This window comes from Arvicanthis niloticus, chromosome 22 (genome assembly GCF_011762505.2).
Source record: "Arvicanthis niloticus isolate mArvNil1 chromosome 22, mArvNil1.pat.X, whole genome shotgun sequence".
NCBI classification, from domain to species: Eukaryota; Metazoa; Chordata; class Mammalia; order Rodentia; family Muridae; genus Arvicanthis; species Arvicanthis niloticus.
In genome coordinates this window covers 2196299-2223059 of record NC_133429.1, presented here as the reverse complement: position 1 = coordinate 2223059, position 26761 = coordinate 2196299, and the positions used below count along the sequence as shown (strand labels likewise).

Here is a 26761-nt window from a genome sequence, read left to right as displayed (position 1 = left end):
CTTCTCGAATCCTTTCAGTCCCCTAACACTAGATAAGAGACAAAAAATGTTGGAAAGAAAAGGACAGCATCATTAGACTACTTCCTGCAGATTAGGGCCATCAAGTTCCTTGGGGCAGCCAGGCAGTGGTGGCGCACGCCTTTAATCCCAGCACTTGGGAGGCAGAGGCAGGAGGATTTCTGAGTTCGAGGCCAGCCTGGTCTACAAAGCGAGTTCCAGGACAGCCAGAGCTATACAGAGAAACCCTGTCTCGAAAAAACAAAAAACAAAACAAACAAAAAAATTCCTTGGGGCAAGCTTGATCTTCGCTGTTAGAACACTATTTCTTCTTCTCCTTCTTCTTCCTCTTGTGATTTATTTATTCATTTTACATATATGAGTACACTGTCGCTGTCTTCAGACACATCAGAAGAGGGCATCAGATCCCATTACAGATGGTTGTGAGCCACCATGTGGTTGCTGGGAATTGAACTCGGGACCTCTAGGAAGAGCAGTCAGTGCTCAGCTCTAACCGCTGAGCCATCTCTCCAGCCCCTTTTTGTTTTTTTCTTTGTATATGACTACTTAACATACTGTGACCATCACCAACCAGTGCATGCCATCATGCTTGACCAAGGGACATTGATGGTTCAGCACAATCAGTTCAGTGGCACAAACCTGTTGCGTCAGTTCTCTAGAGGCAGAGACAGGAGGATCACAAGCTGAAGGTCATTTCCAGTAACAACAGGTTTGAGGCCAGCCTGGGCTAAATAAAACCCTGTCTAAAACATAAAGTAGGTGGGGACATGGCTCACTTGGCATTTAGTCTAGGCTCCGCCCCACAGTTTCTTGGCAACAGCCAGGTGTGCCTGACTCACTATAAAAGGGGCTGCTCATCCCCCCCACCCCCCATCTCTTACTCTCCTGCCCTTAGTCCCTTCCCCTTCCCCCGTCTCTCTCCAGTCTCTCTCCACTTGCCCATGGCGGGTCTCTACTATGCCCTCCCAACCTCCCCCTGACCTGCCTTTCTCTCCTCTCCCCTCCCCATGCCCTGAATAAACTGTATTCTATACTATACCATCCTGTGGCTGGTCCCTCAGGGGAAGGGATGCCTCAGCCCGCAGAGAAACCCCCTTCCCATGCCTGACTGAACATCCACCAAACTTCTTCCTTCTCTCCTTGTCTTTTTTATATCAGGGAATTTGAAGCCAATCCCTGGGTTGATGGAAAGAGGACTGATCCCTTCACGTGGTCCTTTAACCCCACACTTTTTGAAGTGGCAGACTCACGCATCCCACAAGTAAAGCAGACAAACTAAGCTGGGCATGGTGGACACTCAGGAGGCAGTGACAGGCAAATGTTTCTCTGAGTTAGAGGACAGCCTGGTTTCACAGCTGGGTGCTTAGTAAGACCCTGACTCAAAACCATTTTAAAATAAAAATACAAAGTCAGCCAGATGGTGGTGGCCCCACATTTGATCCAGCACTCAGGAAGCAGAGGCAGGGGGAATCTCTGATTTCCTGGCCAGCCTGGTCTACAGAGTGAGTTCCAGGACAGCCAGGACTATACAGAGAAACCCTGTCTCGAAAAACAAAACAAATCAATCAATCAAACAAACAAACAAAAGAATCGTAATGTAACTATCTAATATGGAGGATATTTGATATGCCTCCAAAGGGGACCTGAACCACAGGTTGAGAATCACTGCTTGAGACCTTGTACATGAGAGAGACAGAAACACAGAGACAGAGAAGACAAAGGAAAACAGGGACAGAGAGAAAGAGACACGCAGAGAAAAACAGGAAGGGCAGAGAGAGTGAGAGAGAAATAGGATCAGAGACAGACACACAAACAAAAACCCCAAAGGAAGCCCCGCCCGCTGGAGGGCCGCTGCGCTCTGCCCTCCGAACAGCAGGGGGCAACAGCGAGTCCCCGGCGAGCGGAAGCTCCTCGCGGCCGGAGGCGGGGCCTCCCGGCAGAGCTCGCGGTAACTGCGCAGACGCCGCCAACACTTCCTTTTCCGAGCAGCCGCCAAGATGGTGAGTACGAGCTTACGGCGCTCTCTCCGCCGGGGTATCCGTCGCCATCCTCCCGGGGCCCTTTCGCAGGACTCAAGAGTCGCCGCTCGGGGATGGAGCGATGTGCTCGGATCCTCGGAGACGGCGGATGGCGGGTGCGGAAGGGCCTGGAAGGCTGCGGGCCGCCGTAGCGGGGAGTGCGCAGCCCGGCCCCTGGGTTCCCGGGAAAGGATGGCGAGCCTCTGCTAACCCCGGCTCGCGCTCACGCAGGCTGAAGTGGAGCAGAAGAAGAAGCGGACCTTCCGCAAGTTCACCTACCGTGGCGTGGACCTCGACCAGCTGCTGGACATGTCCTAGTAAGAGACGTCGTCCCCTAGCCCCGCCGGGGCTGCGTTCGTTGGCGCGTTTTCTGCTTCTGTGGGTGAGGCAGGACACGGAGCCCGCACCTTTGCACGTGCCACACGGGAGAGACAAGAGTCTCGTGTAGCCCGGGCTCTCCTCGAACTCCTGATCCTCCGATCTGCACCTCCCACATGTTCGGGCCGCTATCACGGTGTTGGGGATCGGTCTCGGGGTGTCCTGGCCCCCCAGGCGAGCGCTCTATCAGCTCAGTTCGGCTACAGCTTTGTTGATGACAGTCGTGTGTAGCCTGAGCTACCGAGCCTCAGCCGAGGGAATGGACGGTTGGTCTGGGTGGGCTGTCAGATGTGAAGCTGTGACCTCAGCTTGCATCGTGGGGGAGGCTGGTGGGTTCAGTTTGGGGGGCCGTGTCCTGGAGGGGCACTTGGTGAGGACTTGTGCTCTGCAGCGAGCCTCGGGTCCCGCCACATCCCGGAGTCTCCGTGGTCTGGACGTGGTCAGGGCTAAAGCACCCCGTCCTCCCGCAGTGAGCAGCTGATGCAGTTGTACAGCGCCCGCCAGAGACGGCGCCTGAACCGCGGCCTGCGGCGGAAGCAGCACTCGCTGCTCAAGCGCCTGAGAAAGGCCAAGAAGGAAGCACCGCCCATGGAGAAGCCGGAGGTGGTGAAGACCCACCTGAGGGACATGATCATTCTGCCTGAGATGGTCGGGAGCATGGTGGGCGTGTACAATGGCAAGACCTTCAACCAGGTGGAAATCAAAGTGAGTGATCTGGGAGTGACTGGGTGGGTGACTGTCCTGTGCCGCAGCTGCTCACCCCACTCTGCTTACTCTACAGCCAGAGATGATCGGACACTACCTGGGCGAGTTCTCCATCACCTACAAGCCTGTGAAGCACGGCCGGCCGGGTATTGGTGCCACCCACTCCTCCCGATTCATCCCCCTCAAGTAGCCGAGGCCAATAAAGACTGGTGGTTTTGGTCCCTGGATTCCGGGTTGTTTGTTTGTTTGTTTGTTTCTGGGCATCTGGGGTTGTTCCATGTGCTTGGTGCTTGGAACCTGGAGCCCTCTCTGTGGCCACCATCTCACCAGAGTGAAGGTGAATGGTTACAGTAAGGCGGCTCCAAGCCACATTCGCAAGCCGCCCAAGATTCAGAGTGTAGAGTCCAGCAGGTGAGCTGGCAGCTCTGCGGGAAGTACTTCGGGGTTCAGTGTGTGGGAGGGGACTGCTCTGTCCACTTGATGCTTTTCCCTGTGGTAGGTGTTAATCCTGGAGCTTTCTCTGCCCTGGGGTAGCAGTGGCTTGCCATCACACCTAGGAGAGGTGTTCTGTACCACCTTAGTGTGTCACCAGGCCTGCTGCTCTGCCTCCCACTTGTGGAACTATGACACAGTTGACATCTGCAGTGGAGAGAATGTCGTGTGTTTTCCAGGACAGGCTTTCTCTACTTTACCAGACAAGCCTCACAGGCCCTGGTGATGAGACTCTGCTCCACCGCAGTGGCTTTTCTTCCTTACCATGGAGTCTAACATAGCCTGGACTAAAGGCACGCTGGTTTCCTTGTAGTTCTTTTCCTGGAGAACCTCTGAGGTTGAAAGCCACATTGAGATAGGAAAAGGTTGCCGGGCAGTGGTGGCGCACGCCTTTAATCCCAGCACTTGGGAAGCAGAGGCAGGATTTCTGAGTTCAAGGCCAGCCTGGTCTACAGAGTGAGTTCCAGGACAGCCAAGGCTATACAGAAAAACCCTGTCCTGAAAAAAAAAAAAAAAGAAAAGGTCAAATGTGCCCTTGTTCCAGGGGCTCCTAGGAGGTATGAGTGAGGAATGACCAAAGCCTGGCTCTGACCCCCTTGTGTCCCCCCACTCGGAGGCTGCGTGCCCAGCCATCTCCATCAGGTTCCCTGTACCTGTTGGTCACCTAATAGTTTCCCTGGCAGACTGCCCTCCTAGCTACACAAGACACCAGTGCCCCTCTTGGAACAAGTGACAGTTGGGCCTCAGTGAGCCACTACACCCTTTCTATGTTTGTTTTTCAAGACAGGGTTTCTCTAACTCTGTAGACCAGGCTGTCGGTGCCTGCCAAGTGCCAGAATTAAAGGCATGCGCCACCCCTTATAGCCAACTTTTTGCTTATTGCTAACTAACCAAAGACCAGGGTTTGTCCATTGTATGGAGTTGAACACACGGTATGTATTTCAATAGTATTCACGTGACAGTCCACATCCAGCGAACCTCTCCACGACCTGTGTTCAGAACATTTTTCTTGAATGACTTGGGAGTCTTGGATATCTAGGCACCCAGGTGACTGACTGTCCACATGGGGACGCATGGTGTCCTAGCCACAGGGTGGCGCTTCTAGCTCCTACAAACCTGGGTTCTCCATGGGTCCCCTCCTCTTCAAATGTGAGCCCCTTGGACCGATTTCAAGCTTTAGGGTGCCCCAGGCCCATTAGAGATACGCTTTGTCCCTCTACCCAAAGGGAGTCCTATCTTATATTTCCATCTAAGGAGTCACCATCCCTCATTAGTGGAGTGACACCCCCTCCCGCCCCTGTCCATGCGCAGGCGCAATACTCCCCCGCCTCTTCCATCCCTGCAGTGGAGGGCGGGGCCCGTGCTGTCCGGGCGGCCGCAGCTCCATGGGGCTCTTGGGACTCCTAAGCCTGCTGCACTCAGCCTTCTTTGGGAACCAGGTAGGATTCAGGGAGTACTGATTGGAGATGAGGGTGTGGGGAGATCCAGGTGAGGTCCTGACTGTGGGAATGGCAACCCCAGGAACAGTAGAGGACACTCATTGCTGGAGCTAGCCAACTTGATGGGTCGGGGGTCTTTCGTAGTTGCTCTGGAGACAGTTGCCAAGGAAACCTCCTGAGCATGTGCATGGGGCTGGGTTCCCCTCCCTTGTACTGCAGCGACCCCTCCCCCGTCCTGCGCAGGCGCAGGCCTTCCTTGAGGGAGCATCCCTCCGTAGGAGACCCTCTCTCTCCCTCCTCTCTTCTGCGGAGACCCTCAGGTCTCCGAAGACCAGAGGCCTACAGTTGATGCACACTGAGCTCAGGCTCCAGCCAGGGTAGGATGCAGACCTCGACCACGCCCTACACTTGCTAGGCCTTAGTTTCCTGTGGCCATTACTGAGCTAGGGCCTCCCTGCTCAGTGTTCACTGACTATGACATTCCAAATCTGGTTCTGAGGCCCGAGGTGTTGCAGTTCCAACATGTAAGGGGAAACTGAGGTTGGGGCCCAGCTAAGCAGTCAAGGTCACATGACTGAGTCGAAGAAAAGCTTGTGTGCTGGAGGTTTTGGGAGGGGCTGGCTGCGCCACCAGCCTGCTCCCCTCTGGGGAAACTGAGGGCTATTACTCTGGTCCAGCGTCTGCTAACTCCTCCTCATTAAGGCTGTCCTGTCACTCAGCTCATAGCCGTGCCTAGTAATGACCAGCATGTGGTCATGCAGCCGCCTCTGTGCCCACCCCACACCCAGTGGAGCCCTCTTAGGGGAGGGTAGCTGGTGGGATGCCAAGAGGACACCTGCAGTCATCAAAGAGGCCCAGTGACCTCTGCAGTGTCACGGATAGAGATCCCAGGGTGCGTCGTGCCCATTGGGAAGCCTGAAGTGCCCTGGAGCTGGGAGGCATGGGCTCGGGTCAGCAGGTACAGGCTCTCCTGTGTCACTTGAAGGTCAGGCCTCGGGTACTTGGTGACTGGGGTGTCTGTGTCTCATCAGCAAGGAGGGGGACAGGAGTGAGGGGTGCTCTAAAAAGTTGGAGCTAGGAGCATCTTGCCTATGGGTCTCCATAGCCTTCCAAGGAGAGAAGGCAGGGGGCTTGACTGGGGCTGTGCTGGGAATTGGAGCTGGTGTTTCCTAGTCTAAGCCTTGGTTTGCCTGTATGAGAGTGGCCAGTCTTCCCTTCCTCTCACCAGCCCTTGCCTGGGAGGACCAAGCCAGCTGTGGTGCCCGGCAGGGAACAGAGTAGACTAAGGACTCCCACTCAAGCTGGACACTGAGGTCAGAGGCCTGTATTCCTGAGGGAAGTGGAGGCAGCTCTGTGCCCCCCACCACACCCCAACTCCAGGCCTGCTCAACTCTGTGCTGCTATGGGGACCTTCCTAGCTTTCCCAGGCTTGACGGCTTGCCCGGGCTAGACCTCATGACACACACCCTCCCACACCCCCACCCCTCCCACATTCTCTCTCATTCTCTCTCTCTCTCTCTCTCTCTCTCTCTCTCTCTCTCTCTCTCTCTCTCTCTCTCTCTCACATGCTGGATCAAGACCTTGCTCATCCCTCTGTGCCAGCACCTTCCCCTCTCAGCCCCCAGCTGACTGCTAGTGGGCCATGCCAAGTCTCACTTCCCCTGTTTGACACAGGGTCTGAACCTAGCACAGGCTGATCCTAAACAGGCATGGAGAACAGCCTTCCCCACCTTCTGAAGGAGGCCCTCTGCCACCTCCTCCCTGGGGCAGCAGGGACAGCAGTGTCCAACTCTGGATGTCATCTTTCAGTCAGCTGGACACTTCTGTTACTGCGACTATGGCTCAAAGCTGAGCCTTGGCTGGAAGCCTTTCAGCCCCCTGATGCCCTAGGAGTTTGCTGCCTAGAAACACTGGGATACGGGTCCCCGACCATCCTGTGATGCCTTCACATTCACAGAGGAGCAGGAGCTCATGCTGTTTCTGGGTCCCCCAGATGGGAAAATAACCACATAGCCATCTCTCCCAGCACCGACAACCTTTATGTCCCTGAGTGAGGCTAGCAGCCATGACTGCTCAGAAATTGTAATCCTGGGCTTACTCTCTCTTTCTCTCCCCCTCCCCCCGTGTGTGGTGGTGTGTGTATGTGTGTGTGAGTGTGTGTGTGTGTGTGCGCGCCGCACACACACGCTCATGAGCAGGTGCAGGCAGTCTCCAGAGGTGTGGGATCCCCTGGAGCTGTGAGCCACCACACCTGGCTGTTGGGATCCGAACTTGTGTCTAGTGGAGAGGGATGTGCACGGTTAACCACTGAGCCATCTCTCCAGCCCCAGGGTCTGTAGGTTAAGCCCCTTCAAGAACCCTTTGGGCATCAGGGAGCTGAAGCTGGGGAGAGACTGAAGGGGAGATAGAAACAAGGACAGAGAGACAGAGAGTAACTGTCACATGAAATGGCAGGCCCTGGTACTGATACTGTCAGAGGGTTACAGGAAGATAGGGAAGGGTTGCGGATTTCTCCCCAGCGTGCCTACCCATCTCCCGACTTTACAAGTCCCAGGTTCCTCTGGGCCTCAGGGCTTTGCTTGTTCCCTGTCCCTCCTGTCTTGACACTTCCACAACTGGCAGGTGGATTGAGTAGCCCCCTACCCCAAGACTTTGGTGTAATGTTTATCAACTTAATGTTTTGCATGGGGTCTTGGTCCTTGGGGCGCCCCCTTCTCCCCTTAGTAAGAGGTTTGCCAATTCTACTGCCCCCCCCCCATCAGACCCTGAGCCCCAGACGAGGCCCGATGCTCCAGGGTCAGCACTGGTCCCTGCCCAGGTTGCTATTGGCTGTCGCCATAGCACCAGCTCGTCTTCCCGCGCTGCCATTGGTCCACGCCTGCATCCCGCATCCTCCCCTGCTCACTTGCAGTGGTCTCGCCCATCGCTGGAGCGGCAGCGCCGCCTGGCCAGGCCGGGATGCGGCTTTGTCCCTCTGGAACAACCCCCTCTGCCTGTGCTGACGAGACCCCCGGAGACCTAGACACCCAAGGTCTGGCTTGTAGGCCTAGCCAAGAGGAGGGAGAAGGCCCTGGGCTTTACAGCTACCTCAGACGCAAGTAAGCCGTGCGTCTTCCCCCGGTCGGAGGGCAGGGGCGCAACCTGCCGCGCCCTGTCAGTACGGACTCAAAGGCAGAATAGGAGCTGAGGGGAAACTGAGTCCGGATGAGGCAGGCAGGCGTGTGAGGCGCTGCGGCTGGCCCTACACACACACACACACACACACACACACACACACACACCGTTCCCACATCGAATCCTTGGGAGATGATGCATAAGGAATGGAGGAGAGCAGGATGCTGTGCGCCCCTGGGGAATTGCTGTGCCCTGGTGTGTTTCTCTCTGTAAAGGGGATGGGATAACAGAAAGTCAGAGATGAGCCCCTCTGGGTGTTGTGCCTTCCGCCTTTGAATCGCGCTCAGTGGACCCACAGCCCATCATTGCTGTTCCCCTGTTTGTCATCTGCCGAGGTGGCTTCTTGATGGAGGCTTGGGGCTGGAGGCAGGCTGTGTGTGTGTGTGTGTGTGTGTGTGTGTGTGTGTGCTTTCTGAAGGAAGATGTAGGGTGTGGGGCTACAGGAGTCAAAGGTGGCCTGGTGTGCAAACCTGAGGACAAGTGCACAAAAGTCCCCAGCAAATGTGTGCCTGTGGGGGTCAGAGTTTATCTCAAGGGCATTGGGAGCCATAGCACAAGGATGGGATCCTCATGGCTTCCTCTGGAGGGGAGTGTGACTTCAGTATATAGCAGGCAAGGAGAGGCTGGAGGAGTAGCCTGGCCAGAGGGGTGCAGAGGCTGCTAGTGGTGGTGGTGGTGGTGGTGGTGGTGGTGGTGGTGGTGGTGGTGGTGGTGGTGGTGGTGGGTGTGTGTAGCAGATTCGAATGTACTCAGTTTAGAGGGCTGGTAGCCCTGTGGTATCCAAACAACAAGCTACATTGAGGAAGGGCAGCAAGTGTGGACTGGGACCGTCTGCCCTGCTCCGAGTGTGGGGTGATGTCGTAGCTGCCAAGCCTCATCTATCTCTCCCGACTGGGCATGGCATGGGTGACTTCAGCTCCAACCAAGGGTTAGATATGAGTCTCCATCATAGCTGGGACACTCCAAATTTGGCTTGGATAGGATTAACATCCTACCCAAAGACAGGCACGAGCAGGTCTCCCTTGGGACATCCCGGCAGCCCTTGGGCCAGCCAGGGGTGGGTCCCCCTCCCCCCTTCAGGTGGATTCACAAAGGTATGGAGAGAGGACAGGTGTGTTTTGTTTTAATTTTTGGTCTTTTGAGACAGAGCCATATGTAGCCCAGGCTAGCCATGAACCCAATATGTAGCCTAAGCTAGCCTTGAATTCTTGGTCTTCCTACGTCCACCTCCTGAATGCTGGATGACAGGTGAGCGCCACCATGCTTAGCTAACTGTCTGGACTTCTGAGCATCTCAGGGGCTGGGTTTTGATTACATCTGTCTTCCTTCTTCCCTGCTCCGCTTTCCCACCCCCAGCCCCGAACCTCAGTTTCTCTTTTCTGGGAACAGCCATTGTAGGCAGAAAGCAGAAGGCATGGCTAGGCCCACAGCAGGTCCTCGGGGGATGGAGTGATGAGGGGCTGAGACCCTAGACATTCACTGGTTCCCTCTACCCATGTCCTGGGTGACATCAGGGTGGGCAGGAGCTTTCCAGAGAAGGAGGAAAAAAAAAAAAAAACAAGTATTAGATTATGTGTATTGGGGTGGGGGGAGCAGGTGTCACCTAAGCAGGGTGGGGGGTGTGGTTGGTTTGGGATGAAGCCTCAAGGTTGGCAAGGAGAGGAAGCTCCCAAGGAGGCGGGAGCCACAGATAGGACGAGATGCTATTGGTGGACCTCAGACAAAGGCGGAGGGAGGGGGCTCCCATAGATGGAAGGGAACAAAGGCGGAAGGGGGGTGGGTCGTGGTCGCGGGGGTTTCAGGAGAGCTGTGGAGGGAGAGCCACGCTGAGGGAGAAGGCACAGGCCAGCTGGACAGAGGGAGGAGGCTGGACGTAAGAGAGAGAAAAGACAGGCAGAGGCACAAAGAACAGTTCTGTGCTGGCTGAGGGAGGCACGGCATGCCCGCTGGAGGCTGCTGAGCCATGAACAGAGCTACTGGGGACCCTTGTATGAATGGAGGGATGCAGGACCACAGGGGGTCCTGGTCCAGGACACAAACTCCTGGGATGATTGTGGTGAGTTTGGGTCTTCTCCACCACCCTTCCTGCCCACAGCGCTCTTAGTCAGGGCTTCTAGGCCTTCACAGTGTTCTGGGCCAGCTAGTGACCCCTCCTTCCCAGTCTACCAGCCTGGGCAATCTGTGCTTCGGTGGGGTATCAGTTCTGTCTGTCTGTCTTTCTGTCTGTCTGCAGTCAGCTTCTCCTGTGTCAGTCTGTGAGCCTGGTGGCCTCCAGGTGGCCCTGCTGACTTAGACTGCCAGGGTGACAAATGTCTGTCTGTACATCCCTCTGGCTGTTAGTACATGTGTCTTGGAGTCTTTCTGTTTGTCCACCCATCAGTTAGCCATCGGTGGGCTCTCAGCTCCCACTCCTCATGTTTCTATGTCTGTCTCAAATGCTGGCTTCCAGGTGACTGGTTCACACCAGGCAGCCATTCCTGTCTTGAGGGCACACCGAGGATGGGTGGGAGGGCCAGGCTCTGGTCCAGGGCTTTCTGAGGGGGCACCAGTGACCAGCAGCCACTCTTGTGACCCCTTGGCTCCAGGCACTGCAGGAGTTGAAAATGACCAGCTCCATGGCCTCATATGAGCAGCTGGTGCGCCAGGTGGAGGCCTTGAAGGCCGAGAACACTCACTTAAGGCAGGAGCTGAGGGAAAACTCCAGCCATCTCTCCAAGCTGGAGACAGAAACTTCCGGCATGAAGGTGAGAGTCTGCATGGAGGGCATAGGTCAGAAAGACAGACTGGGAAACGCTGATGTCTCGGTAGAGCTAAGAGCGGGGTCCCCAAGGCGCGTGGACTGCCAGGGTGACAGCTGTGTGTGTCCAGGCAACCCTGATGCTCACCACCCTATTCCCTACCATGCCTGCAGGAGGTCCTGAAACACCTTCAGGGCAAGCTGGAGCAGGAGGCGAGAGTGCTGGTGTCCTCAGGGCAGACAGAAGTGTTAGAGCAACTGAAAGGTGAGTGACCTGGAGAACTGCCCATGGCCAGCAGGGATGTAGCGGGAGCAGGTCGCTGACCTTCGCCTGTGTCTCCCTCTCCCCAGCTCTTCAGACTGACATCAGTAGCCTCTACAACCTGAAGTTCCATGCCCCGGCCCTGGGCCCCGAGCCTGCCGCCCGGACTCCAGAGGGAAGCCCAGTGCACGGCTCTGGCTCTGGACCATCCAAGGACAGCTTCGGAGAGCTGAGCCGGGCCACCATCCGCCTGCTGGAAGAACTAGATCAGGAGAGGTGAGAGGGCGTGGGAAAGGACCCGCCCCCAGGAACCTCTGCCCTCGGATTGGGTCGCTGGCAATGGCCCTGCCCCCAACAAGCCACACCCCCTCCAGGCTCTTTCACTGTCCTCTCCACTCTGTCCCTGTCTGGCTGACCCCAGCTGGTGGACAGAGGATATGAGGACATTCTTGGCAAGGGGAAAGGCTCTTGCGAGAAAAGCCTCCACCCCCATCCCCGGGTCCGAGACATACAGGCGTCGCTAGGGACAGAGCCGCATCCAAAGTCAGGGCTCAGAAACAGGCCTAAGGCCAGAGACCCTCAAGGAGGCCTTTGTTGATGGAAGGACTAAAGCCCAAAAATTCTGGGCCCAGGGCCAGTGGAGGGGGCAGTGCCGGAGGGGGCAGCGCTGGTGGGGGCAGCGCCGGAGGGGGCAGCGCTGGTGGGGGCAGCGCCGGAGGGGGCAGCGCTGGTGGGGGCAACCCTGCTCAGCCCCTCTGGGTTGCACAAGGTCACTCAACAAACAGTCTGCTCTACAATGCGACTTCTCAGACTTCTGCTCTGTAAAATGGAAATAGAGTTTTGTTGATTTTTTTTCTTTCTGGCTCCCGGACTACATTTATTTCTTTGGGGACACCATAACACGTGTGTGGAAGTCAGAAAACACCAGAGATCCTGGGGACCAAACTCAGAATTCTTAGGTTGCTAATTACCTTCGCCCATTTTTGCTAACTTGCCGGCCTATTAAACAAAAAATTTAAAGAAAGGGGTGTCGACGAATAGTCCAAGCAGATCAGTCTCCTGCCTCAGCCTCCTCAGTGCCGGGGTGACAAGGTTCAGGAAGAGGGACTTCTGAGCCTGACACCTGGTGTGTACATTGGCAATGGGCAGGTGTTGGAACGCTTCTTGGGCCTTCCTAGGATGCACCGTTGTTTCCTTTTTATCTGGCTATTTGTTTATTTTTCGAGATAGGGTTTCTCTGTGTAGCTCTGTGGCTGTCCTGTAGACCAAGATGGCTTGGAACTCAGAGATCTGCCTGCCTCAGCTTCCCGAGTGCTGGGACTAAAGATGTGCACCACCACCTGGCTAATTTGTCTTTTTTTTTTTTTTTTTTTTTTTTTTTTGGTCAAGGCTGTCAAGGAGCCCTCAACTTTGCCAAGTAGCCAACGCTGGGCAAGATCTCTGACCTTCCCAAAGTACAGCAGGCGCGCGCTCCCACAGCTTGGCTGCTTCTAACTTCCCAGTTATATTTATTAACAATTGCATTTATTTGTATGTGGTCCAGTGAGCGTGTAGGTGACAGGGCGACCTGCACAAGTTCCTTTCTTTGTTTTCATCATATGGGTTCTGAAGATGGAGCTTGGGTCGTCAGATTTGGTCACAAGTTTCTTTACCTGATGAGCCTGCCCTCTCTCTAAATCCTTGTTTGGGGTGGGGTTACACTTTGAGACCAAGGCTGGCCTCACCTCCCAAGGGATTGTTTTTTGTTTTGTTTTTCTTTTTCTAATCAGCTTTTCTTCAGTTCCACTCAGTTCCTTTCAATGCCCACCTCAGAGCTGGGTGCAGGGGCGGGGAGGAGGTGTCCCTGAGAATACCACCCATAAGGAGGTCCCGTGCACTCCCTCCCCCAGATGCTTCCTGCTGAGCGAGATAGAGAAAGAGGAGAAGGAGAAGCTGTGGTATTACTCTCAGCTCCAGGGCCTGTCCAAGCGCTTGGATGAGCTGCCACACGTGGACACGGTGAGATCCCGGGGCGCGCCTAACAAAGGTGCAGGGGTGTGGCGATGGTAAGGGGGCGATGGTAAGGGGGCCCTCGCACCTCACCACAACTCGTGCCCCCCGCCAGCAGTTTTCGATGCAGATGGATCTGATTCGGCAGCAGCTGGAGTTCGAGGCCCAGCACATCCGCTCGCTGATGGAGGAGCGCTTCGGTACCTCGGACGAGATGGTGCAGCGTGCGCAGGTGCGGGGCGTGCCCAAAGGGGCTTCGGGGAGTGGAGGCCGAGCTAACTGGGCGGAGTCCGCAGCAGGGGAGAATTGGGAGGTGGGGTCAGAGATGGGAGGAGTCACGGCTGGGAGGAGGCGGGGTCAATCAGGGGCAGGGTCAGCCAAATGAACGCGCTTACTTCGGGTTCTCTAGATCCGGGCTTCGCGCCTGGAGCAGATTGACAAGGAACTGTTGGAAGCCCAGGACCGGGTGCAGCAGACGGAGCCCCAGGTACCAAGATAAGCAGAGCTAGGGCCGAAGTGGGTGATGACAGATGCTTGTCAACTCAATGGTATTCCCCTATTCTGGGCCCAGGAAGGGGTCTGCAGCCTGTGCACAGTGCAACCTGAACAGCCAGGCCTATGCTCTTCCTGCAGGCTCTGCTGGCGGTGAAGCCAGTGGCAGTGGAGGAGGAGCAGGAGGCAGAAGTCCCCACGCATCCTGAGGATGGCACCCCTCAGCCTGGCAACAGCAAGGTAAAAAAGGAAAATCTGACGATGGACTGCCAGTGGCGTGGGCTGGGGGGGGTCCCCAACCAACCCCGGTTGCTAGAAATCCACTCTGGACTGAAGCTCCCTGTGAGGTGAGAGGTCTTTGTTTTTCTGAGACAGAGTTCCACTGTGTAGCCCTGGCTGGCCTGGAACTTGCCCTGTACACCAAGCTGGTTTCAAACTCAAGAGATCCACCTGCCTCTGCCTCCTGAGTGCTGGGATTAAAGTGTCCTACTTAGTGTGGGCTGCCTATAGGGGCAGGTCATGCTTTGGCGTAAGTGTGGAGGTCAGAGGGCAAGTTGCAAGTGTCTTTTCTCTCCTTCCATTATTTGGGCCCTGGGAATACAACTCAGTTTGTCAGATTCGGTAGCAACGCCTTTACCTACTGGGCCATCTCACTGGTCCCAAAGCCACCTTCTGAAGGAGAATTGCCAACTACAGGTGTTGGGGCACAGTCCGCATTGTGAGCTGCAGTCGTCCCGTGTTCCCCTGTAGGTGGAGGTGGTGTTCTGGCTTCTATCTATGCTGGCAACGCGCGACCAGGAAGATACTGCACGCACGCTGCTGGCCATGTCCAGCTCGCCAGAGAGCTGTGTAGCCATGCGCCGCTCTGGCTGTCTGCCACTGCTGCTCCAGATCCTTCACGGCACAGAGACCGGGTCTGTGGGGCGTGCAGGGACCCCTGGAGCGCCTGGTGCCAAAGATGCACGCATGCGCGCCAACGCGGCACTGCACAACATCGTTTTCTCCCAGCCGGATCAGGGCTTAGCACGCAAGGAGATGCGTGTGCTGCATGTGCTGGAGCAGATCCGAGCCTACTGCGAGACCTGCTGGGACTGGCTTCAGGCGCGGGACAGCGGGACAGAGAGTGGTACAGGAGACAGTGAGTGTGCCGCATCTACAGGGCCTTGTTAGGCTTGGGACGGGAACCAACAAAGCCTTGCACCTTCTTACTGTTTCTAGCTGAACCCACGGGACCTTAAGACAGTGTGGCAGAGGAATGAACAAGAACCTTTCTATCCCTGACCAAGCCCTCAAAACCTTACTGGAATAGTCTATGAGGGACCCTACCTATGACCACGCCCCAACCCCTCACCGGAGGGGGGATTCTGGGCAGGAGCTCTACCCTGGCCACGCCCCTAGTTCCTCACTGAGGGATTCTAGGCCGGGCTGTACTGACAGAGGCCACCAGTCTCCTTTTCTTCTTCTGGTCTCACTAATTTATTCAGGCTGGCCTTGAACCTGCCTTGATATCCTTTTTTGTTTGTTTGTTTGTTTTGTTTGTTTGTTTGTTTGTTTGTTTCGTTTTTTCGAGACAGGGTTTCTCTGTGTAGTCCTGGTTGTCCTGGAACTCACTCTGTAGACCAGGCTGGCCTCGAACTCAGAGATCCACCTGCCTCTGCCTCCCAAGTGCTGGGATTAAAGGCGTGCGCCACCACTGCCCGGCCTGCCTTGATATCCTTGACAGGCCTATAAGGTCACAGGCTTGTGCCACCAGCACGGGAGTGGGTTTCTTTGACCTGTTGCTGCCACGGAGGTATGGAAGCACCAACAGCAGCTCTGCTGCCACGAGGCATTTGTATAGGAGGCCATCAGCCAGGGTGGGTGACATGCCACAGATTTTGAAGCCATAGGTACAGCATGGGGAGAGGCAAGGGAGAACTCGTCAGCAGTGAGACTCTAACCTCATGCCTGCCCACAGCTCCTGTGCCCATTGAGCCTCAGATCTGCCAGGCTACTTGTGCGGTGATGAAGCTGTCGTTCGATGAGGAATACCGCCGGGCTATGAATGAACTAGGTGAGCGTCCCGTGGAGGGGCCGGGTTCAGCCACAGCTGCTGACTGACCTCTCTTGATGCCACAACACAGAGGACAGGCTGGGCAAGTGTGTGTGTGTGTGTGGGGGGCTATGAAAAAACTGGGAAGGTAGCTGTGTGTGGGATGGAGAGACTGCCCCTCTGGCTGGCTTCAGCCCCTCCAGGACACCTAGCTTCCCTTCCCACACCTACAGGGGGGCTGCAGGCTGTGGCAGAGCTACTGCAGGTGGATTATGAGATGCACAAGATGACCCGGGACCCACTCAACCTTGCCCTGCGCCGCTATGCTGGCATGACCCTCACCAACCTCACGTTTGGAGACGTGGCCAACAAGGTTCCTGGGGTGGGAGGGGGATGGGCAAGGGTCAGGTACCATCTTGAGGTGTTCCCCACCTAACCCCAGACTAGAATGATCCTAAGAGGTCCTCACCTCTTAGGATCATTCCCAGTATACTGATGGGTAGAGCAGCCAGGTGATGTGGTCCAGAGAGGGTGGGAGCTGAGAGGGATTTCTGCTGGGATCACATCCACAGCCCAGATGTGTCCATGTGTCTGAGGCTCACTTCCCTTAGCTGGCCAGTGGGGTGAAGGGAGAGTAAGGGCTGGGGAGTCCCCTGTTCTTACTGATGTGACCTCAACTGTTCAATGTCAATCCCCACAGGCCACACTGTGTGCTCGCCGAGGCTGCATGGAAGCCATTGTGGCTCAGCTTGCCTCTGAGAGTGAGGAACTGCATCAGGTAGGCGGGGGTGGGGGGGGTGGGAGGGGGGTGGGGAAGGGGGTGGGGGGGGTGGGGGGGTTAGAGGCAGGTTCGGCTTGCTTCTCCTGGGTTGGGATGACTACCAGAGGTCGCCCCCTAACCCCTTCCGAGAGTAATACCCCATCTTGGCCATCTTCCAGGGTCACGGTGGGTGGGAGGAAATGACACCTTTGGGCCCTGGGCTCCGGGTCCACTGAAGCCCCACCCACCCTGGCCAGGTCGTTTCCAGTATTCTGCGTAACCTGTCGTGGAGGGCGGACATCAACAGCAAGAAGGTGCTGAGGGAAGTTGGCAGCATGACCGCCTTGATGGAGTGTGTGCTGCGGGCCTCCAAGGTGAGCATGGGCAGCCTGGGACTGCGGAGGTCGGAGGGTGCCACCCAGAGGCTCAGTGGGGAGACTCACTGGGGAAACCAAGGTAAACTGGATGAATGAGCCTACAGCTCTGAAACTTCCAACCCCAAACGAGGATGAAAGTGCTGACTTGAGGTGCTAGACAGAAGCCTCACTGCTGAGCCACGCCCCCAGCCCCTCACTGGGCTAATCTAGGCAGGGGCTCTAACATAGAGTTACTTTGGCAGCAGTTTTTGCATATTATTCACATTACAGATATTCTGGGCTGGTCTAGAATTTATAATCCTCCTGCCTCTGGCTCCTGAGTGCACTATGACAGGCCTTCACCACCAGGCTGGACTGTTGAGTCTGTGGGAACTCTCTTGGCTGTAGTGGAGGGCTCGTGAGTGAGTGGCCACACCCCTCATGCTGACCGCCCTTCCCTCCCAACCAGGAGTCCACCCTGAAGAGCGTGCTCAGTGCTCTGTGGAACCTGTCAGCACACAGCACAGAGAACAAGGCGGCCATCTGCCAGGTGGATGGCGCACTGGGTTTCCTGGTGAGCACCCTCACATACCGTTGCCAAGGGAACTCCCTGGCGGTCATCGAGAGTGGCGGTGGGATCCTGCGCAATGTGTCAAGCCTCATTGCCACACGGGAGGACTACAGGTCAGAGCCCACCATGATCCGCCCAAGTATAGCGTCCGGGCCGGGGGATGGTGGGGTAGCAGTTCCAAGGGATCCTGTGCCCTCTTCTTACATCTGTGGGCACTAGGCACACAGCTGGCACACAGACAAACATGCAGGCAAAATGACAATACACACAGAATAACAGAAATCACATTATTAAATGATGTTCATAATAAGGCAGGCGTGACAGGACTCCTGAGCCCAGCACCTGGGAAGCAGAGGGAGCATGACCTACAAGTCTGAGGCCAGCCTGGCTTCTAGCAAGTTCCAGGCCAGTTAGGACTGGCAAATGAGATCTTTTCTCAGAAAAAAGGGAAAGAAAAGGGGTGGGGTGAGGTATGGGGTACTTCTCAGTAACTGTATATATATATACCACTTTTACTGAGAACCTGGGTTTAGCTCCCAGCACTCAGGGTGGGCGGCTCAGTTCCAGGGGCTCTGCCGCCCCCTGCTGGAGTTGGTGGGCACTCACACATGGTGCACAGACACATCCCCCCATACACATAAAATAAAATGATAAGAATTTTAAAATTGCCAGGCAGTGGTGGCTCACGCCTTTAATCCCAGCACTTGGGAGGCAGAGGCAGGCAGATTTCTGAGTTCGAGGCCAGCCTGGTCTACAGAGTGAGTTCCAGGACAGCCAGGGCTACACAGAGAAACCCTGTATCCAAAACAAAAAAAAAAAAAAAAAGAATTTTAAAATTAAGTCTTACACACAGCACATACCTTTAATCCCAGCACTCAGGAGACAGAGGCAGGCAGATCTCTGAGTTCAAGGTCAGCCTGGTCTACAGAGTGAGTTCCAGGACAGCCAGGACTACACAGAGAAACCCTGTCTCAAAACAAAACAAAAACAAAAACAAAAACAAAAACAAAAAAAAAAAAAAAAAAACCGGGCTGGAGAGATGACTCAGTGGTTAAGAGCACTGACTACTCTTCCTGAGGTCCTGAGTTCAATTCCCAGCAACCACATGGTGGCTCACAACCATCTGTAATGGGATCCGATGCCCTCTTCTGGTGTGTCTGAAGACAGGGACAGTGTATTCACATATATAAGATAAATAAATCTTTAAAAAAATTTATAAAATAAAAAAACAAAAAAGAAAAAGTCTTAAAAACAAACAAGCTAAACAGATAACCCAGATCTGGAGGTACGGGACACGCACCTATGAGCCTGGCCCAGGAAGGCCATCTTCAGCTAGCTATGGAGTCTGAATTAGCCTCGGCTTCCTCAGCCTTCCTCAAAACAGGCCAAAAACCAAACAACTGCAGGGAGTCGCGCAGTGCAGGCTGGGAACGCTTATGCTAGAGTTTCTCAAAATCAAACCTAAAGGATGGACATGTTTATCTGCCATACCTGGCGGTGCTGGTCTGGTGTGCTGGGCGGGGCAAGCAGGGACGTGGCTAAGTCTTTTTTTTTTGTTTTGTTTTGTTGTTTTCAAGACAGGGTTTCTTTCTCTGTGTAGCCCTGGCTGTCCTGGAACTCACTCTGTAGACCAGGCTGGCCTCGAACTCAGAAATTCACCTGTCTCCGCCTCCCAAGTGCTGGGATTAAAGGCATACGCCACCACCGCCCGGCCCCGCGTGGCTAAACCTTGTTGACAATCTGGGGTAGCTCACTTTTCTGGCAAGGTGAAGGTGGTCGTGATTGAACAGGGGCCTGCTTGGTGGTTAAGGACGGGGAGGGGCGGGGCAAGCCTGGGGACATAGCAAGGCAGAATTGTGATTGGCTGAGCAGAGTCACTACAGGTAGGGGTGGACCTGATTTACTTGGCGAAGAGTTGAGCAAGGTAGAGGTGGATATAGCGGAGCGGTGGCCAGGGGTGGGCATGGCTGAACAAAGGGCATAGCTAGGCTAGAGGAGCGGCTGAGCCAGGCAAGCATGGCTGGGCTGAGGACCTTGTGGGAGGAGCTCTCGTGTAACAGATATGGCGTGAATGGCAGTGTGGTGTGGATGGTGGGCACCGCAGGGCTGGGCTAAAGCTCACCTTCCTTTACTCTGGGTTCCCGCAGGCAGGTGCTCCGTGACCACAACTGCCTACAGACACTGCTGCAGCACCTCACGTCTCACAGCTTGACCATCGTGAGCAATGCCTGCGGCACCCTCTGGAATCTGTCTGCCCGCAGTCCCCGCGACCAGGAACTCTTGTGGGACCTGGGGGCTGTGGGCATGCTACGAAACCTCGTCCACTCCAAACACAAGATGATCGCCATGGGTAGCGCGGCCGCTCTGCGGAACCTGCTGGCCCACCGACCTGCCAAGTATCAGGCCGCAGCCATGGCCGTCTCCCCAGGCACCTGCGTGCCCAGTCTGTATGTCCGCAAGCAGAGGGCTCTGGAAGCTGAGTTGGACACTCGGCACCTGGTGCATGCGCTCGGTCACTTGGAGAAGCAGGGTCTGCCGGAAACAGAGACTACTTCAAAGAAGCCCCTGCCACCCCTCCGCCACCTGGACGGGCTGGTGCAGGACTATGCCTCTGATTCTGGCTGCTTTGATGATGATGACGCACCATCCCTGGCTGCTGCGGCCACCACAGCTGAGCCCGCCAGCCCAGCAGTGATGTCTATGTTCCTTGGAGGTCCCTTCCTTCAGGGCCAGGCACTGGCCCGCACCCCACCTGTCCGCCAGGGTGGCCTAGAAGCCGAGAAGGAGGCTGGTGGGGAGGCGGTTGTGGCCGCCAAGGCTAAGGCCAAGCTGGCGTTGGCCGTGGCTCGGATCGACCGGCTGGTGGAGGACATCTCAGCACTGCACACTTCATCAGACGACAGCTTCAGTCTCAGTTCGGGGGACCCCGGGCAGGAGGTGCCAAGGGAGGGCCGTGCGCAATCCTGCTCACCATGCCGGGGCACTGAGGGTGGGCGGCGTGAGGCTGGCAGCCGGGCGCACCCTCTGCTGAGGCTCAAGGCGGCCCACACCAGCCTCTCTAATGACAGCCTGAACAGTGGTAGCACCAGCGATGGCTACTGTACTCGGGAACACATGACGCCTTGCCCACTGGCTGCGTTAGCCGAGCACCGCGATGACGCGGTACGTGGACAGACTCGGCCCAGCAGACTAGACCTGGACCTTCCCAGCCGCGCTGAGCTTCCTGCCCGGGACACAGCAGCCACCGATGCCCGAGTGCGCACCATCAAGTTATCCCCAACCTATCAGCATGTGCCACTGCTTGATGGGGCTGCTGGGGCAGGTGTCAGACCCCTCGTTGGACCAGGAACCTCCCCAGGGGCTCGGAAACAGGCGTGGATGCCTGCAGATAGCTTGAGCAAAGTCCCTGAGAAACTAGTGGCCTCCCCACTGCCCGTGGCTAGCAAGGTGCTGCAGAAGCTGGTGGCACAGGATGGGCCCATGTCCCTCTCCAGGTGCAGTTCTCTGTCCTCTCTGTCTTCCACGGGCCATGCGGTCCCCAGCCAGGGGGAGAACCTTGACGACAGCGATTCGTCCCTGGATGGGCTTGAGGAAGCTGGTCCTGGTGAGGCCGAGCTGGACAGGGCGTGGTGTGCATCCGGGTCCACCTCTCTTCCCGTGTCCATCCCAGCCCCGCAGCGGGGGCGCAGTCGAGGTCTTGGGGTGGAAGATGCAACACCATCCAGCTCATCTGAGAACTGCGTCCAGGAGACGCCCTTGGTCCTGAGCCGCTGCAGTTCTGTGAGCTCCCTGGGCAGCTTCGAAAGCCGCTCTATTGCCAGCTCCATCCCCAGTGACCCATGCAGTGGGTTGGGCAGTGGCACAGTGAGTCCCAGCGAGCTGCCGGACAGCCCCGGGCAGACGATGCCACCAAGCCGCAGCAAGACGCCACCAGCACCTCCTGGGCAGCCTGAGACCAGTCAGTTCAGCCTGCAGTGGGAAAGCTACGTGAAGCGCTTCCTAGACATTGCAGACTGTCGGGAAAGATGCCAGCCACCCTCAGAGCTGGATGCAGGCAGCGTACGCTTTACAGTGGAGAAGCCAGACGAGAATTTCTCGTGCGCCTCCAGCCTCAGTGCACTGGCCCTACACGAGCTGTATGTCCAGCAGGATGTGGAGCTCCATCTGAGGCCACCAGCTTGTCCAGAACGTGCGGTGGGTGGTGGGGGCCACCGTCGGAGGGATGAGGCTGCCAGCCGCCTGGATGGGCCAGCACCAGCTGGTTCCAGGGCTCGCTCAGCGGCTGATAAAGAACTGGAGGCATTGCGTGAATGTCTGGGGGCAGCCATGCCTGCCAGACTCCGCAAGGTGGCCTCGGCCTTGGTGCCTGGCCGCCGCGCTCTGCCGGTCCCTGTGTACATGTTAGTGCCTGCCCCAGCTCGGGGTGATGACTCGGGCACTGACTCTGCAGAAGGCACACCCGTCAACTTTTCCAGTGCAGCCTCGCTCAGTGATGAGACCTTACAGGGACCCTCCAGGGACAAGCAGGCTGGGCCTGGGGAGAGGCAGAAACCCACAGGCCGAGCTGCCCCTGCCAGGCAGGCCCGTGGGCACCGGCCCAAGGCAGCAGGCGCTGGTAAAAACACAGAGCACACCCGGGGGGGCAGCAGGAACCGGGCAGGATTGGAATTACCCCTCAGCCGGCCCCAGAGTGCTCGGTCCAACAGGGATGGCTCATGCCAGACCCGGACCCGCGGAGACGGTGCCCTGCAGTCGCTATGCCTCACGACACCCACAGAGGAAGCTGTGTACTGCTTCTATGACTCTGACGAGGAGCCACCAGCCACGGCACCACCACCTCGGCGGGCATCCGCTATACCTCGGGCTCTTAAGCGGGAGAAACCCGCAGGCAGGAAGGAGATCTTATCCAGGGCGACACAGCCCGCCACAGTCCCTGTGAGGGCCCAGCCCAGGCTGATAGTGGATGAGACCCCGCCCTGCTACTCCCTGACTTCCTCAGCTAGTTCCCTCAGTGAGCCTGAGGCCTCTGAACAGCCGGCCAGCCATCCTGGAGGCCAGGAGCAGGGCCGTAAACAGGACAGCTCTCCCAGCCCACGGGCGGGGGAGGAGCTTCTGCAGAGGTGCATCAGCTTAGCCACGCCCAGGCGCCGGACCCAGGTCCCCGGCTCACGGCGTCGCAAGCCCAGAGTTGTGAAGTCAGACATAAGGCCCACTGAGATACCACAGAAATGCCATGAGGAGGTGCCTGGCTCTGATCCAGCCTCTGACCTAGACAGCGTTGAGTGGCAGGCTATCCAAGAGGGTGCAAACTCCATTGTCACCTGGCTGCATCAGGCAGCGGCCAAAGCCAGCCTGGAGGCTTCTTCTGAGTCTGACTCCCTCTTGTCTCTGGTGTCTGGGCAGTCAGCAGGCTCCGCTCTCCGGCCCTCCAAACTTAGGAAAGGGCGAAAGCCTGCGGCTGAGGCTGGGGGTGCCTGGCGTCCTGAGAAACGGGGCACAGCTTCCACTAAGGTCAGTGGAAGTCCCCGGTTTCCTAGTTGCCCTGAGAAGGCAAAGGGTACCCAGAAAATGACGGCAGGGGAGTCAGCCATGCTACGGGGACGGACAGTGATCTACACAGCCAGCCCAGCCTCCCGTGCTCAGGCCAAAGGTGTTTCTGGACCTTGTACCACACCTAAGAAGATGGGGACATCTGGTACCACTCAGCCGGAAACTGCCACCAAAGCCCCCAGTCCTGAGCAACAACGTTCACGCAGCCTCCACCGACCAGGCAAGATCTCTGAGCTGGCAGCCCTGAGCCGCCCGCCCAGGAGTGCTACCCCTCCTGCCCGCTTCGCCAAGACCCCGTCCTCAAGTTCTTCACAAACGTCCCCAGCTTCCCAGCCCCTGCCTCGGCGGTCCCCTCTGGCCACTCCAACAGGAGGGCCTCTGCCTGGCCCTGGGGGTTCCCCAGTGCCCAAGTCACCAGCCCGGGCCCTTCTGGCTAAGCAAAACAAGACCCAGAAGTCACCTGTGCGGATCCCGTTCATGCAAAGGCCAGCCAGGCGAGTGCCACCTCCACTGGCCAGGCCATCCCCAGAGCCTGGGTCCAGGGGCCGAGTTAGGGCTGAAGGGACTCCCGGGGCACGTGGCAGCCCCCTGGGCCTGGTGCGTGTGGCCTCAGCCCGCTCCAGTGGCAGTGAGTCCTCTGATCGCTCAGGCTTCAGAAGGCAGCTGACCTTCATCAAGGAATCCCCAGGTCTCCTTCGTCGCCGCAGGTCGGAGCTGTCGTCTGCTGACTCCACGGCCTCCATCTCTCAGGCTGCTTCACCCCGTCGTGGACGGCCTGCTCTCCCTGCTGTCTTCCTCTGCTCCTCCCGTTGTGATGAGCTGCGGGTATCCCCACGGCAGCCCCTGGCAGCACGGAGGGCCCCGCAGGCCAAGCCAGGTCTCGCCCCACGTGCGCCCCGACGCACCAGCTCTGAGAGCCCCTCACGCCTGCCTGTGCGGTCGAGCCCTGGGCGGCCTGAGACGGTCAAGCGGTATGCATCCCTGCCACACATTAGTGTGTCCCGCAGGCCTGAGAGCGCCGTCTCTGTGCCTACCACCCAGGCCAACGCCACTCGCCGGGGAAGTGATGGTGAGGCCAGGCCGCTGCCCAGGGTGGCTGCGCCTGGTACAACCTGGCGTCGTATCAAAGATGAAGATGTCCCCCACATCCTGCGCAGCACACTGCCTGCCACTGCCCTGCCTCTCAGGGGCTCATCGCCCGAAGACAGTCCTGCTGGAACTCCACAACGCAAGACCAGTGACGCAGTGGTACAAACAGAAGATGTGGCCACCTCTAAGACCAACTCCAGCACATCACCCAGCCTGGAGAGCAGGGATCCCCCACAGGCCCCAGGCAGTGGCCCTGTTGCTCCACTGGGCAGCGATGTGGATGGACCAATACTCACCAAGCCTCCTGCCTCGGCACCCTTCACCCACGAGGGTCTGAGTGTTGTCATGGGCGGCTTTGCCACCAGCAGGCATGGCTCTCCCAGCAGGGCTGCACGGGTTCCCCCCTTCAACTATGTGCCCAGCCCTATGGCAGCGGCCACAATGACCAGTGACTTGGCAGTGGAGAAAGCCCCTGTCACCTCTCCAGCCAGCCTCCTGGAGTAGTGGGTATAGGCCTGCCTTCTGGAACTTTCTCTCCTCACCCTGTGGCCCAGGCTGGCTGCACTGTGGGCCTGCTCTCTAGATGCTCTGAGTAGGCACATCTATGCCCTCAGAACCCCTGTCCAGCTCGCATTTCTGCACCTTGAGGCCAGCCCTTGCTTCTATGCCTGGGGCTTGAGGGAATCGGCTATAGACTGGCAGGGCACACACAGCGCCGTTTCTGAGGTTGGCCTGGGAAGGGGTGGACAGCTAATCTCTGAGGGCCACTAGCTGTGGGCCCTTGCAGGACCTGCCCTGAGCTACACCCAGAGCAGAGGGAGGGTGGACATAGCTTCTAGGGAAATGACTGAGCTTGCCTGCCCGAGGTGGGGACAGGCTGGGGGGTGGGGCAGTGAGCCTCTGCTTGGCAGCTGGTGCTGCCTCAGCCCTGTACTGTGGAAGCCTGTAATTAGTGCTGGGGTAATTGGTTAATGATGACTCTGCCAGGGGTGTTTGCCTTCTCTGCAGCAGCTGAGGAGCTTGGAGAGAGGCTGTAGCCCTCACCAAGTCATCATGGCCACTGAGAGACTGCCAAGGGCGAACAGCCCTCTTGACACAAGAGCCGTGGATCAGCCAATGCCATGTCCCTTGACTGATGGGACTCTAATTCCAAGGACAAGCTGGCTAGGCTCTGGGGACCCAAGGAGTCAGCTAGCATCACGGAAGGGCGGCAGGCCCGTCTTTGGGAGCCTGGTCCTTACCAATCCTGCCTGTCATATGATGTCAGGCAGGTGTCAGGACCAGAACAGATCCCGCCACAGCCTGGTATCAAAATGGGGACTTGGTGACAGTGTGGGGAGCCTGGAGCTGCTACGGAAGGCATGGATCCAGGTAGACAGCAGGATGCAGACATAAGGTAGCCAAGCCTTCAAGGACCTGTGTGTCCATCACAGGGACTCAGGGCAGAGTGAGGACTCAGTTTAGCCTTCCTACAGAGAGCTGACACCTCTCGTGTGGGACCCCAAGCTGCTCTCTGTAAGGGGACTTAGAGCCACACCACATGCATGAGCTGCTCCCAGAGAAGGAACTGTCCCTTGAGCTGGCCTCGAGCCCCTCTTCTGAGATGAGGGAAGTGGCTTTGAGAACGGGGGTGGGCGAGGCCTTGGGAGGAACTGATGACATTGCTGCCCTTTCCCACAGGTCCCTTTTATGGCAGGGAGCTGACAGACCCAAGTTTGGCACCTCACAGGGGCGGGCTGATGGCTAGGGGATGCCATGTATGGGGTACACCTACCATGACACCCGTCCAGTGCTTTGAAAGCATACCGTCCGGGCAATGCCTGATGTTTCCTTGTCTGGGGCTCTGGCCCTAACTGTTGGGGACAGTGTCACAGCAGAAACTACACACATCAACCACTCAATGCCAGGACGTTGCCTGCTAGACAGGGCTCCTGGCCTGTGGGTGACTGGTAGGGAGGGGACAAGGAAGGCCCTCTTCAGAACAAAGTGGCTCTAGGACGCCCTCTCACACCTAAGATGCACCCCAGGATGACCCTGAGCTGGGAACAGGTGATGGACAGATTTGCAGCTGGGGTTATAAACTGAGCCTGTGTACCACACACTGGAAGCTTGAGTGGTAGATATGCTGCTCTGTGCCTCGGTTTCCCCATGTGGGCCATGGGGAGGACCCAAGAATGAGCAGCAGAGACGTCTGGGCTGCGGCACCAGCATGCAAGGGTCGTCTTTCTCCCAGCCGCCTCCTCTGGTCCCGTCAGCCTTGGACCCATGTTTGCCTTCTCCACCCCCACATAGGGGGACACAAGACACAGTGTAACATCCAGCCCAGGGTAGGTAAGAGCTGGCTTGTCCTTAGAGACAGAACAGGAGGAGTCTGCTGTCTGCCAGGCTGCTGGTGGCTGTGAGTACTCTGAGCTGGAACCAGTGGTCTACCAGAGACTAACCACTGGGTGCTTGACCAGGGCTTCATGCCCACCAGTTACCTCACTGTGTGTCTGTCTGTCTGTCGCACTGTCCCTGGCCGATGTCATCCCCTTGCTCACACCTGGTGTGTCCTCTGCTGCCATACCATCTCCGCCCTGTTCTACAGTGTTACACTTCTGTACACACCGACCCCCGACACCCATGCAGACCCCACGAGGACACCCAGCCTGGCTTCTGATTCTTGTTCATATCTTTAATAAAGCGAGCCACTCCGTTGC

General features: G+C 57.1%; 2 protein-coding genes and 1 long non-coding RNA gene across 7 annotated transcripts; 2 read left to right on the top strand and 1 right to left on the bottom strand.

Moving 5' to 3' along the window:
* The first annotated feature begins 1897 nt into the window (after nt 1-1897).
* Nucleotides 1898-3346, top strand: Rps15 (ribosomal protein S15). The gene is made up of 4 exons (XM_076919480.1): nt 1898-2018; nt 2268-2353; nt 2885-3119; nt 3196-3346. Exons 1-4 carry the CDS (start codon nt 2016-2018, stop codon nt 3307-3309), a joined length of 438 nt encoding a protein of 145 aa, XP_076775595.1. The 5' UTR covers nt 1898-2015; the 3' UTR covers nt 3310-3346.
* Nucleotides 3347-4947: 1601 nt separating this feature from the next.
* Nucleotides 4948-26759, top strand: Apc2 (APC regulator of Wnt signaling pathway 2). 5 transcript variants are annotated; one of them, XM_076919458.1, is made up of 15 exons: nt 4948-5050; nt 10810-10968; nt 11136-11226; nt 11313-11499; nt 13113-13221; nt 13331-13444; nt 13622-13699; nt 13846-13944; nt 14455-14842; nt 15662-15757; nt 15970-16109; nt 16437-16514; nt 16754-16870; nt 17322-17536; nt 19571-26759. In XM_076919458.1, exons 1-15 carry the CDS (start codon nt 4997-4999, stop codon nt 24564-24566), a joined length of 6921 nt encoding a protein of 2306 aa, XP_076775573.1. In that variant the 5' UTR covers nt 4948-4996; the 3' UTR covers nt 24567-26759. The 5 variants fall into 5 exon arrangements, with proteins under 5 accessions (XP_076775573.1, XP_076775572.1, XP_076775574.1 ...); XM_076919457.1 differs by having other exon boundaries at nt 13328-13444; XM_076919459.1 differs by lacking the exon at nt 4948-5050 and adding an exon at nt 7878-8148 and having other exon boundaries at nt 13328-13444.
* LOC143435850 (uncharacterized) lies at nt 9331-11263 on the bottom strand. Its single transcript, XR_013106212.1, has 2 exons — nt 11125-11263; nt 9331-9750 (listed from the first exon to the last, which is right to left on the bottom strand). It is a non-coding gene; the product is annotated as an uncharacterized LOC143435850 (long non-coding RNA).
* Nucleotides 26760-26761: the final 2 nt, after the last annotated feature.

Bases quoted from the DNA above. Each gene is read 5' to 3' on its own strand.
- Apc2 (XM_076919455.1), top strand. From the start codon at position 10,188: ATGAACAGAGCTACTGGGGACCCTTGTATGAATGGAGGGATGCAGGAC. The intron at 15,758-15,969 runs GTGAGCGTCCCG...CCACACCTACAG, and splicing joins CCGGGCTATGAATGAACTAG to GGGGGCTGCAGGCTGTGGCA. The intron at 16,110-16,436 runs GTTCCTGGGGTG...CAATCCCCACAG, and splicing joins TTGGAGACGTGGCCAACAAG to GCCACACTGTGTGCTCGCCG.
- Rps15 (XM_076919480.1), top strand. The intron at 2,354-2,884 runs GTAAGAGACGTC...GTCCTCCCGCAG, and splicing joins CAGCTGCTGGACATGTCCTA to TGAGCAGCTGATGCAGTTGT. The intron at 3,120-3,195 runs GTGAGTGATCTG...CTTACTCTACAG, and splicing joins TCAACCAGGTGGAAATCAAA to CCAGAGATGATCGGACACTA.